Source organism: Hyaena hyaena, unplaced genomic scaffold (assembly GCF_003009895.1).
Source record: "Hyaena hyaena isolate Hyena2069 unplaced genomic scaffold, ASM300989v1 scaffold_382, whole genome shotgun sequence".
NCBI classification, from domain to species: Eukaryota; Metazoa; Chordata; class Mammalia; order Carnivora; family Hyaenidae; genus Hyaena; species Hyaena hyaena.
The window spans coordinates 354,492-368,530 of NW_024081015.1; the positions used below are offsets into that span (position 1 = coordinate 354,492).

The 14,039-nt window shown below is 36.4% G+C and overlaps 1 protein-coding gene across 11 annotated transcripts in view; it reads left to right on the plus strand.

Annotated features, from left to right (window-relative positions):
* Positions 1–14,039, plus strand: part of DLG1 (discs large MAGUK scaffold protein 1) — a 289,163-nt gene that overhangs the window by 184,854 nt on the left and 90,270 nt on the right. For all 11 annotated transcript variants that reach the window (XM_039250830.1, XM_039250829.1, XM_039250838.1 and 8 more), the window contains 5 exons: positions 712–836; positions 3,365–3,534; positions 4,497–4,633; positions 11,115–11,259; positions 13,672–13,792. In XM_039250830.1, coding sequence (XP_039106761.1) covers positions 712–836; positions 3,365–3,534; positions 4,497–4,633; positions 11,115–11,259; positions 13,672–13,792 — 698 coding nt within the window. The remainder of the gene's footprint in view (positions 1–711; positions 837–3,364; positions 3,535–4,496; positions 4,634–11,114; positions 11,260–13,671; positions 13,793–14,039) is intronic.

Sequence of the window (14,039 nt, forward strand, 5' to 3'; positions counted from 1 at the left end):
CAGTTTGGTTATTTTAAAATAAGCTGATGGCAAGGTTAGCAGAAAAAAAAAGCACCATTCCCTACCCCATTTTTTAAAAGCTGAAATAATGTTAGCAGGAAGATTTATCCAGAAATAATTGCAGAAGGAAGATTACTTCAGGTTTTTTCTCTTAGGAGAAATTTGCCTTACCAAACATAGTGGATACATTCTAAAAGAAAGAGACCTAATAGTGATACCTCTGCAGAGGGGTGACTGATCCAAGTATAAATTCCCACACACTTTTAAAGAAAAAACCATAGACTAGATTACAAAAGTACTTAGTACCTACTTAGAGGTAATACCTTTGAATCCTTTTTTTTTTTTTCCAATGTTTATTTTTTGAGAGACAACACGAGCAGGGGAAGGGCAGAGAGAGGGAGACACAGAATCCAAAGCAGGCTCCAGGCACTGAGATATAAGCACAGAGTCCGACGCTGGGCTCAAACTCACAAACTTGAGCTGAAGTCAGATGCTTAACTGAGCCACACAGATGCCATTACCTTTGAATTCTTCATAGAGGAAAAAGGAGCTTTCCTTATATTTCTTAGTTTAGAATCTTCATATTCCCTACATATATACTTTTATGTGTGTGCCCTGTGTCAGTACTTTCTAGGTCCTATAATGACAGGAACCTACTAATAAAAGTAATTCTTATTCAGGCTCAAATTTTCTTTTTGCCTTTATCCTCAGGGAAATTCAGGACTTGGTTTCAGCATTGCAGGAGGTACGGACAACCCACACATTGGAGATGACTCAAGTATTTTCATTACCAAAATTATTGCAGGGGGAGCAGCTGCCCAAGATGGAAGATTACGGTATGTTTTGCATTTTATGTTGTGATGCTGAATGTACTTTGTATATTTTTCTTAAGGCAAATTGAACAAGGCATCAATACGAATAAACACTGTCATAATAACCAGTATAAGGTAGATGCTCAAATAACAAATGAGTGAGATAATTGTGCTCTGTTATTTCCCTTTTTTCATTAAGGAACTTCATTTTATCTCAGATATTACAACATTTTGAATAATAAATTTGATGGGTTTAAATGTGAACAAATTCATAGAAATCACAGAATTCCATTTGAATTTTTATTTTTATTTATTTACTTTTTAATGTTTGTTTATTTTTGAGAGGGAGAGAGACAGAGCTTGAGCAGGGGAGGGGCAGAGAAAGAGGGAGACACAGAATCTGAAGCAGGCTCCAGACTCTGAGCTGTCAGCACAGAACCCAGTGTGGGGCTCGAACCCACAAACTGCACGATTATGACCTGAGCTGAAGTCAGGCACTTAACCAACTGAGCCACCCAGGTGCCCCATTCCCTTTGTATTTTTAAATACATTCACAAACTGTTTTCCATTATTTTCTGGTGGGAAACATGTATATAAACTTACTTAGGATACAAGAGATGATATATATCTGAATTTGTATCCCATACCACAAAAAGTAAAGATTATGCAAATTTTAAATAACTAAATATATTTTCTTAATTGAATGGAAATAATATTGGTCTCGTTTAAATTTAGTGTTCCAGGGGCGCCTGGGTGGCTCAGTCGGTTAAGCGTCTGACTTCGGCTCAGGTCATGATCTCACAGTTCGTGGGTTCAAGCCCCGCGTCAGGCTCTGTGCTGACAGCTAGCTCAGATCCTGGAGTGTTTTTCAGATTCTGTGTCTCCCTCTCTCTGACCCTCCCCTGTTCATGCTGTCTCTCTCTCTCAGAAATAAATAAAAAACATTTAAATAAATAAATAAACTTAGTGTTCCATTGTAGAAGATATTTTTAGCATACTTTGTGATTTCCTTAGGCCATAGATTATGGCACTTTTCATATTCTCTTGTTTGTTGGTTTTTATTTATATGGTGACAGTCTGAAGTTTTAGGCCTAAGGATTTTATATGATCTGTTAAAAACATCATCTGTTTTTGGAGTGCCTGGGTGGCTTAGTCGGTTGAGTGTCTGACTTTTGATTTAGGCCCAGGTCATAATTCCAGGGTTGTGAGATGAAGCCCCGGGCTCGATGCATGGAACTTGCTAAAATTCTTTCCCGTGTGTGTGTGTGTGCACTCTCTCTTTCTCTCTCTCTCTGTCTCTCTCTCTCTCCAAAACAAAACAAAAAAACTACTTAAGGCTGTTGGTACCTTATGCAGCTCTTGTTTCTTCTCACTGGATACAAGCAGGTGATATATTAATGAAATTAGTTAGATATAAAATTAATAATTTGACCACTCATATAAATGTAAACATTTACTTCCCAATTCTGTTACTGACCTTTTATCTGTGCTTTTGTGAAAATTAGTATGTCCCATTTGTTTCACTAAAGCACATCCCTTTATTTATTTATTTATTTATTTATTTATTTATTTATTTTTGTAGGAATTGCCTGGTGAGGTTTGTTTTTTTTTTTTTTACAGATAGTTTATTGTCAAATTAGTTTCCACATAACACCCAGTGCTCTTCCCCACAAGTGCCCTCCTCCATGCCCATCCCCCCTCCCCCGCACATCCATCAGTCCTCAGTTTTTGTCAGCATTCAAGAGTCTCTCATGGTTTGCCTCTCTCCCTTTCCCCCACCATTTCCGCCCTCCTCCCCCCCTTGTTCCTCCGTCAAGTTCCTCCTAATCCTCCTATACGTGCAAACATATGATATTTGTCCTTCTCTGCCTGACTTATTTCACTCAGCATAACACCCTCAAGGTCCATCCATGTTGCTACACATGGCCAGATTTCATTGTTTCTCATTGCCATGTAGTATTCCATGGTATAGATAAACCACATCTTTTTGATCCATTCGTCCGATGATGGACACTTAGTCTCTTTCCATGTTTTAGCTATTGTGGAGAGTGCTGCTATGAACATTGGGGTACATGTGCTCCTATGCATCAGCATTTCTGTATCCCTTGGGTAAATTCCTAGCAGAAGCACATCCCTTTAATACTAACTCTAACCCGTCACTGTTTCTGCATACAAAATTTCTTTACTCTGAAGATAGCTAATTACATAGAAACTTATCAGGATCAATTTTATTGTGCTTTGTTATTGTGTTTTATTTTAATTGTGCTTTGTTCCCCTTCTCTGCCCAATTTCAGATGGTTTTCCCCCCCAGTGGAATGCTGTGCAATTTAAACTGAGACCAGAGCTGATGGGGGGAGTTAGAATTAGAAACAAATCAATCTTTAAAGAAATATATTACTGTGTCAAATTAAAATAAATTATTTATATGAGAAATCTTTTAATTAAATGATGTAATCGTTAGCTTCATATAAATTTCAAAAATAACTATTTTTTAAAAATTTAGGTTGTAAAAGCAATATTTTTTATTTTTAATATTTTGGGTTTTTTCTCAGGGTCAATGACTGTATATTACGAGTAAATGAAGTAGATGTTCGTGATGTGACACATAGCAAAGCGGTTGAAGCATTGAAAGAAGCAGGCTCCATCGTACGCTTGTACGTAAAAAGACGGAAACCAGTATCAGAAAAAATAATGGAAATAAAGCTCATTAAAGGTCCTAAAGGTATGAAATAACCAAACGTAGATTATTAAGTAAGAAATCTCTGAGATAAATGTAACTATCAAGTTATTTATAAACACATCCTAAGATTAACAGTACTGGTAATCTACAGAATGTATGTGAATTTTTAGAATTTCTCTATTCTGCTGACTTTTGTCTTAAGTAGAATTCTACTTAAACACTTGGAAGTCTTGTATAGTGTTGATATTAACTTGTAATTTTCAATCTACAAAGTGTATTAAATGCAGATAACAGGCTAAGTTATAAGAAGAAACTATGAGTGTGTCATTAGCAGTTAATATCTGTCCTGAGGATGGGTAATATGTGATTTCTGAATTTTGAAAACATTGATAGGATTGAAGATAAATGAAATATGGATTCTAATCTGTAGCTTCATGGAAGAAGTGGTATTCTAAAAAATGAAAAAAGGAATAGAAAGCTAACAATTTGGTATTAAAGCTATGGATAGGATTTATGAATTACAGAAATTCTTTATTTAAAATTAATTCATAGAATATTGGAAAAAAACAAAATTATCCACGTTTCTGAAGCCTATTAGTTCTGCCCACCACAAATAATTTTATTATTTTTCTCAATTGTTTTAATCTTGTGAAGGTATTAAAAATGTTAGAAGCACAATCATGATGGGAACAAAAGTGAAATAATTTTGTAATGCCTCTTTGAACTAACAAAGAAATGCATTTATAATAAGATTTTAAGAAGTATCAGGAGGAGATGGAATAAAGGAACTTATTTGTAACTATAAGAACACCTATATATGTAATTGTCCCCTGACTACAAAGCAAATATGTAGGATTTTAAAAGTTTGCAAATAGATTCTTTTGTGTTTTTAAAACAAAATAATTAGTGTGATAAGATTATCATCATCTAGTTTTCAGCCATTTCTTTCTGGACTTAAATTCACATTAAATGGTGAAATTTCAAAACTACTATTTTCCAAACAGGTCTTGGGTTCAGCATTGCTGGAGGTGTTGGAAATCAACATATTCCTGGGGATAATAGCATCTATGTAACCAAAATAATTGAAGGAGGTGCAGCACATAAAGATGGTAAACTGCAGATTGGAGATAAACTTTTAGCAGTGAGTATAAGATCTCTGTTATTTTTAAAATAATTTTGATGTCTGTCAATAAGATAAAAACAGAGAGGGAGACACCCTGTAAGACTCTTAAAAAGAACAAACTGAGGAATGCTGGTGGGGGATTCAGTGGGGGGATGGGCTAAATGGGTGATGGGCTGGATGCCTGAGTGGTTCAGTCAGTGAAGCGTCCCACTTCCTGCTTAGGTCATGATCTCATGGCTTGTGAGTTCAAGCCCTGCATCGGGTTCTGTGCTGACAGCTCAGAGCCTAGAGCCTTGCTTCCAATTCTGTGTCCCTCTCTTGCTCCGTGCCTCCCTTGCTCATGCTCTCTGCCTCTCTCTCTCTCTTAAGAATAAATAAAACATTAAAAAAAATTTTTTTAATAAGCAAATGGGTGATGGGCATTAATTAAGGAGGATACTTGTTGGGATGAGTGCTGGGTATCATCTGTTAAGTGATAAATCATTGTACTCTATTCCTGAAATCATTATTATACTATATGTTAACTAAAATAATAATAATAAATCATTTTGATGTCTTTTTTGGGAGAGGGTGGGGGGCAGATTGGAATTTCTACTTGCCAAAAATGTTTAAACAATATTTATTTGTTTGTTTGTTTGTTTAAGTTTATTGTCAAGTTGGTTTTCATATAACACCCAGTGCTCATCCCAACAAGTGCCCTCCTCCATGCCCATCACCCACTTTCCCCTCTCTCCCACCCTCATCAATACTCAGTTTGTTCTCAGTATTTAAGAGTCTCTTGTGGTTTGCCTCTCTCCCTCTCCTTAACTATTTTTTCCCCTTCCCCTCCCCTGTGGTCATCTGTTAAGTTTTTCCTGTTCCACTTATGATGTTTAAACAATATTTAAATGAGTGAATACTAATCTTGTTTTAATCAGAACCTGAAAAGTGATTCTTAGTATTATCTTTATTTGCCATTTCTTTTTTCTCTACCAGCTTCCTTCTCTTTTTCTTTTATTTTTTTCCCTTTCCTTCTCTTTTTGTTAAAGGGTTAGGGACTTGAATGCACAGAATTGTTTAAACACAATGTCATCCCTCATGTGTGACTTTCCTTTTTCCCTTGTAATTTAACTTAAATTATTTTATTGTATATTGAAAACTGCTAAAGTCATTACACAGCCCAAAACTAGAATATCAACAATTTGTGTTTCTGATTCCTTTGCTTTTTAAAAATTGTTTAATCATATACATATGCCTAAATATTTTGTTTTTAGTACTTATTTGTTCTGAAAAAATTTTTAAAGGCTATTGTGCTGTACGTAGTCTTTTTATACTTTTTTACTCAGTATTGGTTTACTGAGACTTATCCATATTGTTGCCTGGAGCTGAAATTTGTTCATTTTATCTCTACATAATACTCTTTTCTGGGTCTATACTACAGTGCATTTATCTAATCTTCTTCAGTACATGTCCCATGTTCCCTAGAAAAACAAAACATGAAGAAAAGCTACATGCTTAAATTTTGGAGGAAAGCATAATCTCAGAAGCTAGAGTAAATGAAAATGAAAGGTGAAGGAGGGAATGAGAGAAAGTCAATACAAGATATTATGTTTCTGGACTGTCTGTAATTTCATAAGAAAATGTAGCTAATTGCTTATCATGTAGGGCAGTCTTCAAGGCAGGTGATGTGGGACTATTAAACCTTAGATCCAGCCATCCAGGGAAAAGAAAAGACTTATCTCCTGTCTCTTGTTAGGTAGAATGTACCCCATGGGCGATAACTGTCCCAAATTTCTGGACTATTACTCACCTCCACTGGGCAAGTGCTTGGGAAGTCAACTTCCATACTCCATAGCATAGTACTTCCTCTGGAACCAGAAGTGGTGGGAAAAAACAGAGAGCCTCAGTGATCTAGAGAGATCAGACATAGGCTTTTGACATGTTACAGCTCTCTAGGAACACATCAGCCATGCCCATACCCAAGTCCAAGTGCAGCCCTTACTGTAGAAAAGATTGAACGAGCTGATAATGGCAGGAGACAAGGTGAGAGTAGCAGTAACAAGGACTCGCCGGTAAGCACATGGCCTAATATGCAGGTAGGCTCAAGCGAATCTGAAAAAGGCACATAAACTAGGTCTGGTATAGTGGTGAGTTAGGTTATTTCCTTTTTTTTTTTTTGGGAAAGCTGTTGTGTGTTCTTGTGAACATGTACACATAAGAGTTTCATTTAACTGTTTACCTAATCGTGGATTTTAATGATCATAGGATACCCTCTTAGTAACAGTATAGCAAAAACATACTGTTTTCCAAAGTGGTTATAAAAGTGTACGCTTCTGGGGCACCTAGCTGGCTCAGTTGGTAGAGTATGCAACTCTTGATCATGAGGTTGTGAGTTCAAGCCCCATGTTGGGTATAGACATTACTTAGATAAATAAATCAATCTTTTTGAAAACATTTACACACCTAAGCAGTATATAAATGATTTCTTTGTTGTACATGCTGCCCTCTACTGCTTATTGCCACAGCAAGGAGATAGACTGGTTGTTTTCAAGTTTATAATCGGGAAGCAGAAAGAGCTCACTTTGAACTGCTTTTCTATACACACACACACACACACACACACACACACACACCAGTTCAAAACAGCCTGCTTTTTCCACTGAGTTTCTCATTTATACTTTTTAATTTCTTAAATACCATGTTTTCCTTTTAGTGATTGAGAAGGCAGCAATTTATGCTGACTTACCATTCAGTCAGGTTTTGGTTGTCATAATTCCACTGAAATTATCAAATTCTTAGTTCTTATTTTAATTGACATTTGACACACCTTCCTCCTTCTTCAGACATTGTTTCCATTGTGCTTAACAGTAACCCTCTTTCTTGGTATTCCTCTTATCTCACTGGTCACTCCTTCTCCTTCTCCCTTTTGGTGCATCTTCTCCCAAACCTCTAAACATTGAAGTGAGACAGGACTTGGTCCTTGTATGTTTTTTTCCCCCTTTTGATAGGTGGTCAAATAACTTACTGAGTCTCACTACACATGATAAGGATAAGTATTGTTTTCTGAACTTCAGTTTTCTTTTTACATACATGCACATAAATTTTGTGCTTGGCTGAAATATAAAACTTTTTAACAGTGGTTCTTGGCTACACAGTTGAAAAGCCCAGAGAGATTTCATCTAGTCTCCTTTTGTATGTCTCAGGAGTCATCTCAAATTTAATATATCTAAGAATTAACTTCTGAGTTTCATCTTATACCCCACCCTCACCCCCAAATCCTGTTCTTGCACAATCTTCACATCTCATGAAATGGGAACTTTATCCTTCTATTTGCCCAGGTCTAAAACTTTAGTCATTCTCTTTTCATACTCCATATTGAATCCCTTAGCAAATCTTGTCAGCTCTTTTTTTTTTTTTTTTAATTTTTTTATTTATTTCTGAGAGAGAGAGAATGAGAGAGACCGCGTGAGCAGGGGAGGGACAGAGAGAGAGGGAGACACAGAATTGGAAACAGGCTCCAGGCTCTGAACTGTCAGCACAGAGCCCGACCTGGGGCTCGAACCCACAGACTGTGAGATCATGACCTGAGCCGAAGTAGGATGCTTAACCGACTGAGCCACCCAGGCGCCCTCTTATATCAGTTATCTAAAGCTGCTTAAGAAAGCACAAAAATTAGTGGCTAAAATAACAAAAATAATTATTTATTTGCTTATATTTCTGTAAGTTGAATAGGGTTCAGCCAGGAGAGTCTGTCTCTGTTCCACATAATGTCCCCTGGAAGCTCACTAGGGCCAGGAATGCACTCAGGTTTACTCACATATGGCAGACAAGTTGGTGTTTGCTGTCATCTGGGAGCTCAGCTAGGACTGTTAGCCTGTGGCCTCTCCACATGGCTAAATTGGGCTTCTCACAGGATGGTGACCAGGTTCCAAGAGGGATGTACCAAAAAGACAAACTCCAGTGTATGGCATTTATCAATCCTCTCTTGGCATCTCAACTATTAATGTCTCACTGGCTAAAGCTAGTTACATGGCCAAGCAAGTGCTGTAGGAAGGGTTCTTACAAGGGTGTGAATACCACGGTATGTGGCTCATTGCAGGCCACCAAAAGAAAATTATACCATAGCTGTATATTTCAAAATGCATACAGTCCTTCTTCACTGTACATGGGTAGTCTGGGACTGTAAAAATGACCATGTGGCTGAAGCCCTGCAAATCCATATTAATAACCTGTGGCAAAACTTAATGATTGTTTTGTGACCTTTAGAAATCTTTGTTAAAACATTAAAAACTTTACAGGTACAAATTAGGGAAATGAAAAATATACTAAAATGAGTTTGTTTAGTACATTGTAATTTTAAAACATTGGAAACACAGTGTTTTAGTTCTTTGCAAAAACAAAAAAAATCTACCAAAAAGAAGAGCAGTCTAAACTTAAAACTAGCAGAAGGAAGGAAGTAATAAAGATTAGAGCAGAAGTTAATAAAATAGGGAAAAGGAAAACCAGAGAGAAAATAAAACTAAAACTTGGTTCTTTGGAAATATGAACAAAATTGGCAAACCTTAGACTGATAAGATAAAAAAGAAGACTAAATTTCTAGAAGTAGGAATAAAAGAGGAGACTTAAGGAAATACTTTTATTTGTAAACAGTTATACTAAAATATTAGATAACTTAGATAAAATGGACAAATGTATAGAAAGACACAACTACCCCTTTTAGTCAGACTGTACTGAAGAGTCTAGCTAGGGAAATAAAAGAAAGAAAGACATTCAGATTGGGAAGGGAAAAAATAAAACTATATTTGTAGTTTACATATATAGAGAATCCTGGGGCACCTTGATGGCTCAGTCAGTTAAGGTTCCAACTTAGGCTCGGGTCATGATCTCATGGTTCGTGAGTTTGAGTCCCACACTGGGCTCTCTGCTCTCAGCACAGAGCCCACTTCGAGTCCTCTGTATCCCTCTCTCTTTGTCCTTCCACCCCCACCTCTCACGTGTAATCTCCCTCTCAAAAATAAATAAATAAAAATTAAAAAATAAATTGTCAGGAACCTACTGATAGAAATATCTGAGGTTGCAGATATACCTCACTACTTAAAATCAATTCTGTTTCCTAAAAATCGATTGTTTTGGGGCACCTGGGTGGCTCAGTTGGTTAAGTATCTGACTTTGGTTCATGTTATGATCTCACAGTTTGTGGGTTCAAGCCCCCTATCAGGCTCTGTGCTGACAGCTTAGAGCCTGGACCCTGCTTCAGATTCTGTGTATGTTTTTTTCTCTCTCTCTGCCCTTCCCCCACATTCACTCTGTCTCTCTCTCAAAAACAAATAAATATTAAAAATTTTTTTAAAATCTGTTCTGTTTCTAGAACAGAACATAGTTGAATGGCTTAATAACTGAAAAAAATCTCCTCAACTATTAAACAGTGGAAGAGAAGATTTAAATAATGATGCACAAATTGATGTTTTTATTTATTTTTGAGAGAGAGAGAGAGACAGTGAGGTGGAGAAGGGGCAGGGAGAGGAGGAGACAGAATCTGAAGCAGGCTCCAGGCTGTGAGCTGTCAGCATAGAACCTGATGCGGGGGCTGAACTCACAGACTGCAAAATCATGACCTGAGCTGAAGTTGGACAGTCAACCAGCTGAGCCACCCAGGTGCTCCAAAGAAAGCTTTTTTATGAATTGATACTATTTGGTGTTGGCAAAGGCCTGAGCAGATGGCCATGACGCTCTTTTATTTTGTTAGTGAGTATAAATTTACTAGAGACATTTATTTAGAACAGTTTAAATATCTGTTAATATTGAAATGGTTTAATAAATTATGATACAGGGCGCCTGGGTGGCTTAGTCGGTTAAGCATCCGACTTTCGCTTGGGTCATGATCTCGCGGTTCGTGGGTTCGAGCCCCGCGTCGGGCTCTGTGCTGACTGCCAGCTCAGAGCCTGGAGCCTGTTTCAGAGTCTGTCACTCCCTCTCTCTCTGACCCTCCCCTGCTCACGCTGTCTCTCTCTCTCTCTCCTAGAAATAAATAAAACATTAAAAAAAAATTAAAAATAAAATAAAATAAGTTATGATACAACCGCACAACGGTATAATGTGCAGCAGTTTTTTTAAATGAGGTAATTCTGTGTGTCCCAACATGGAAAGATCTCTAAGATTCCTTACATTAAAAATCAGTTGCAGAATAAAAACTTTAATATAGTCTCATTTTCTTTAAAAAACAACAACAACAACTAAAATATACCCACATATATTCATAAATACCTAACAGTAAAAAGTAGATTAGGCTTGGGGATTGGGAGGAATTGGGGCTGGAATTAAGATTGGCTATTTCATTAACATAAATAAACAATTTCCTGATACAATAGACAAAAAAATATGGGTATTTTCTTTCCACCAACCTTTATATTCCTTAAATCACCCTTGCTTTGTATTTTGTATTTTATAATTGTTTATAACCAAAAAGCAGGAAGCAAGTGAAAATATCCTAAAACAAATGTCTTCTGGGTTTTTCTTTTAGGTGAATAGTGTGTGTTTAGAAGAAGTTACTCATGAAGAAGCAGTAACTGCCTTAAAGAACACATCTGATTTTGTTTACTTGAAAGTGGCAAAACCCACAAGTATGTATATGAATGATGGCTACGCACCACCTGATATCACCAACTGTAAGTCTTTTTGCTTTAATCTATCTTATTTCTCTATTATTAAATATTTTAAATGAACTGTGTTAAGCATTTTAACCTAATAGTCTTTAAAAATCAATTTTAGTCGTGCCTGGGTGGCTCAGTCACTTAAGCATCTGACTCTTGATTTTGGCTCAGTTTGTCGTGATCTCACAGTCCGTAAGGTTGAGCCTGGTGTTGGGCTCTGCACTCTGAGCCTAGAACCCTCTTAAGATTCTCTCTTTCCTTCTCTCTCCCCCTCCCTCCCTCCCTCCGTCCCTCCCCCTCTCTCCCTCCTCCCCCCTCTCCCCCTCTCCTGTTTGTGCATGCATTCACTCTCTCAAAATAAACATTTTAAAAAATTATTTTTAAATCAGAATCTTGATAATAAGAAAGGAGGCAGCCTTTTTCAAAGTTATATGTAAATAGTCACCAAAGGTATTGGTAAATAGTACACATTCTTTTTTTGTTCTAATAGTTGTGGGAAATAGCACAGAAACATTTCTTTTATTTTTTTAAATTTTTTAAAATTTTCTTTTATTTCCTTTTTTCCTCTGTCCCACTGAGTGACAGCTGCAACTGTCACAGTCCCAGGGCAAGAATGCAATCCCAGGGCAAGGGTTTTCTTTCAGTACCAGCTACCAAATCCTGGCCCCACTGCCTGGGAGAGGAAAACAAGCAGTTCTTTTAACAGCCAGGATAATTCTGATGCTTCTCGTGGACTAACTCATGGACTACACTTTGAGAAATAGTTATTTTAAATATTTCTAAACTTGGGCTGTTTGGGGCATCTGGGTGGCTCAGTCAGTTGTGTCTAACTCTTGATTTTGGCTCAGGTCATGATATGGCGGTTTATGAGCTCAAACCCTGTGACAGGCTCTGTACTGACAGCGAGGAGACTGATTGGGATTCTCTCTCCCCTTCTCTTTTTGCCCCTCCCTGCTTGTATGTCTCTCTGTCTTTATTTCTCAAATAAATTTTGAAATTTGGGCTTTTTTATACTCTCAATTATATGAGCACAGATACTCTTTGTACAAGTTCGTAATGTATTAGCTAACTATATATGTATACAGTACAGTTGTGTTGCCTAGAAATGAATTGTTTTGATAGTACTAATGTAATTTTAAGTTTAATATAAATTATACTTTGAAATGAATATACTGTCTTCCAGTGATACATCTTCATTACCTGCCCATTGATTTATAATTACTCAGGTATAACTGAACTTCAAAAAAATTTTTTTTCAATGTTTGTTTCTTTTTGAGAGGTAGAGAGAGAGGGAGACACAGAATCCAAAGCAGGCTCCGGGCTCTGAGATGTCAGCACAGAGCCCGACATGGGGCTAAAACTCACAAACTGTGAGATCATGACCTGAGCCAAAGCCCGACACTTAAACTACTGAGCCACCCAGGCTCCCCAAGTATAACTGAACTTTTACAAATAGTATTTAGTCTCTTTAATGGACAGAGATGATGCCTTTTTTTTTTTTTTTTTTAACACTTCATTTGTGTTAGAACAGAACTTTGTGTTACTTATTAAAAATTTTTACAGTTGGTATCACACACAAACTTTATATAAGGACTTTATTTTTATTTGTAATTAGAGATGCAAATTCACTAATAAGGTATTTTATGAACCAATGTAAGTATCAGTCTTATTCATTTAGTATGCTGTCTTATCTATTCAAGACAGCGATGCATATTTGTAACAGTTGTTCTGCAAACCGAGAATTGATGTCCTCTTTATGGCCAAATATATGAATAGCCAGGCTGCTTCTTACAAATACGTTACACTGGGGGGGGAAGTGTTATTTTTAATTGAATTATACCTTTTTATGTATGCTAATATGACCAAAATATGGGAAAGCTAGTCCTAAAGATTAGCAATTAAATAATGATTGGTTGGTTTTCCTGTAGATATAGGTAGAATCTATTTTTTTGTATCTGTTGAACTAATAGAACATTGTGAAAAAGCTGAAGTTTATCCTTGCTAGTTCAGCTCTTTTCTAAGATTCTATTTCCATTCCCCTCATTCAGTAGGTGACTGCAGATTATGAATTTTATTATATACTTCCGGTCTGTGTTGACACTACAGTTCATTAATGATAGTCTTTTAGATGACCATTCCTGGATTTCACTGTGCAAATCAGTTAATGTAAAACTCCTTTTTAGTTCTATTTTCTCAAGAGAAACCAGATGGAATAAGTTTGCTTTACTGATCTGAATATCTAAACTAGTTTTTATCTGGAAACTTCAGCTTGTCTAATTTTTTACCTGATAAATAAGTCTTTTCTACCAACTTATACAAATAAGTGAATATGAATTACATATTAACTAACCTTGAAATTGATAATTCAAGATCAGTACTGAATGGCTTATTTCACTTAAAGTGTTTTTTACTATCTTTATTTTGAAGCTTCTTCTCAACCTGTTGATAACCATGTTAGTCCATCTTCCTACTTGAGCCATACACCAGCATCACCAGCCAGATACTCACCTGTTTCAAAAGCAATGCTTGGAGATGATGAAATTACACGGTAAGGAAGCAAAATTTCATCTTTCTTAAATAAAGCTGACTGTTAGATGGAATTATAATCAACCAAGTAAGACAACAACATTTTAAGGACTAAAAAATTTTATCAATAGATAATGAACTTAAACCTTAATTTTTTCATTGGAGAGTTTATGAAGAGGCTGAAATACAGAAATATTTTATATTCCAAATAAGTTACTGCCCTTTTAAAAAGATACTACTTTTTTTTTCAGGAATGGCAAATTGTGCTT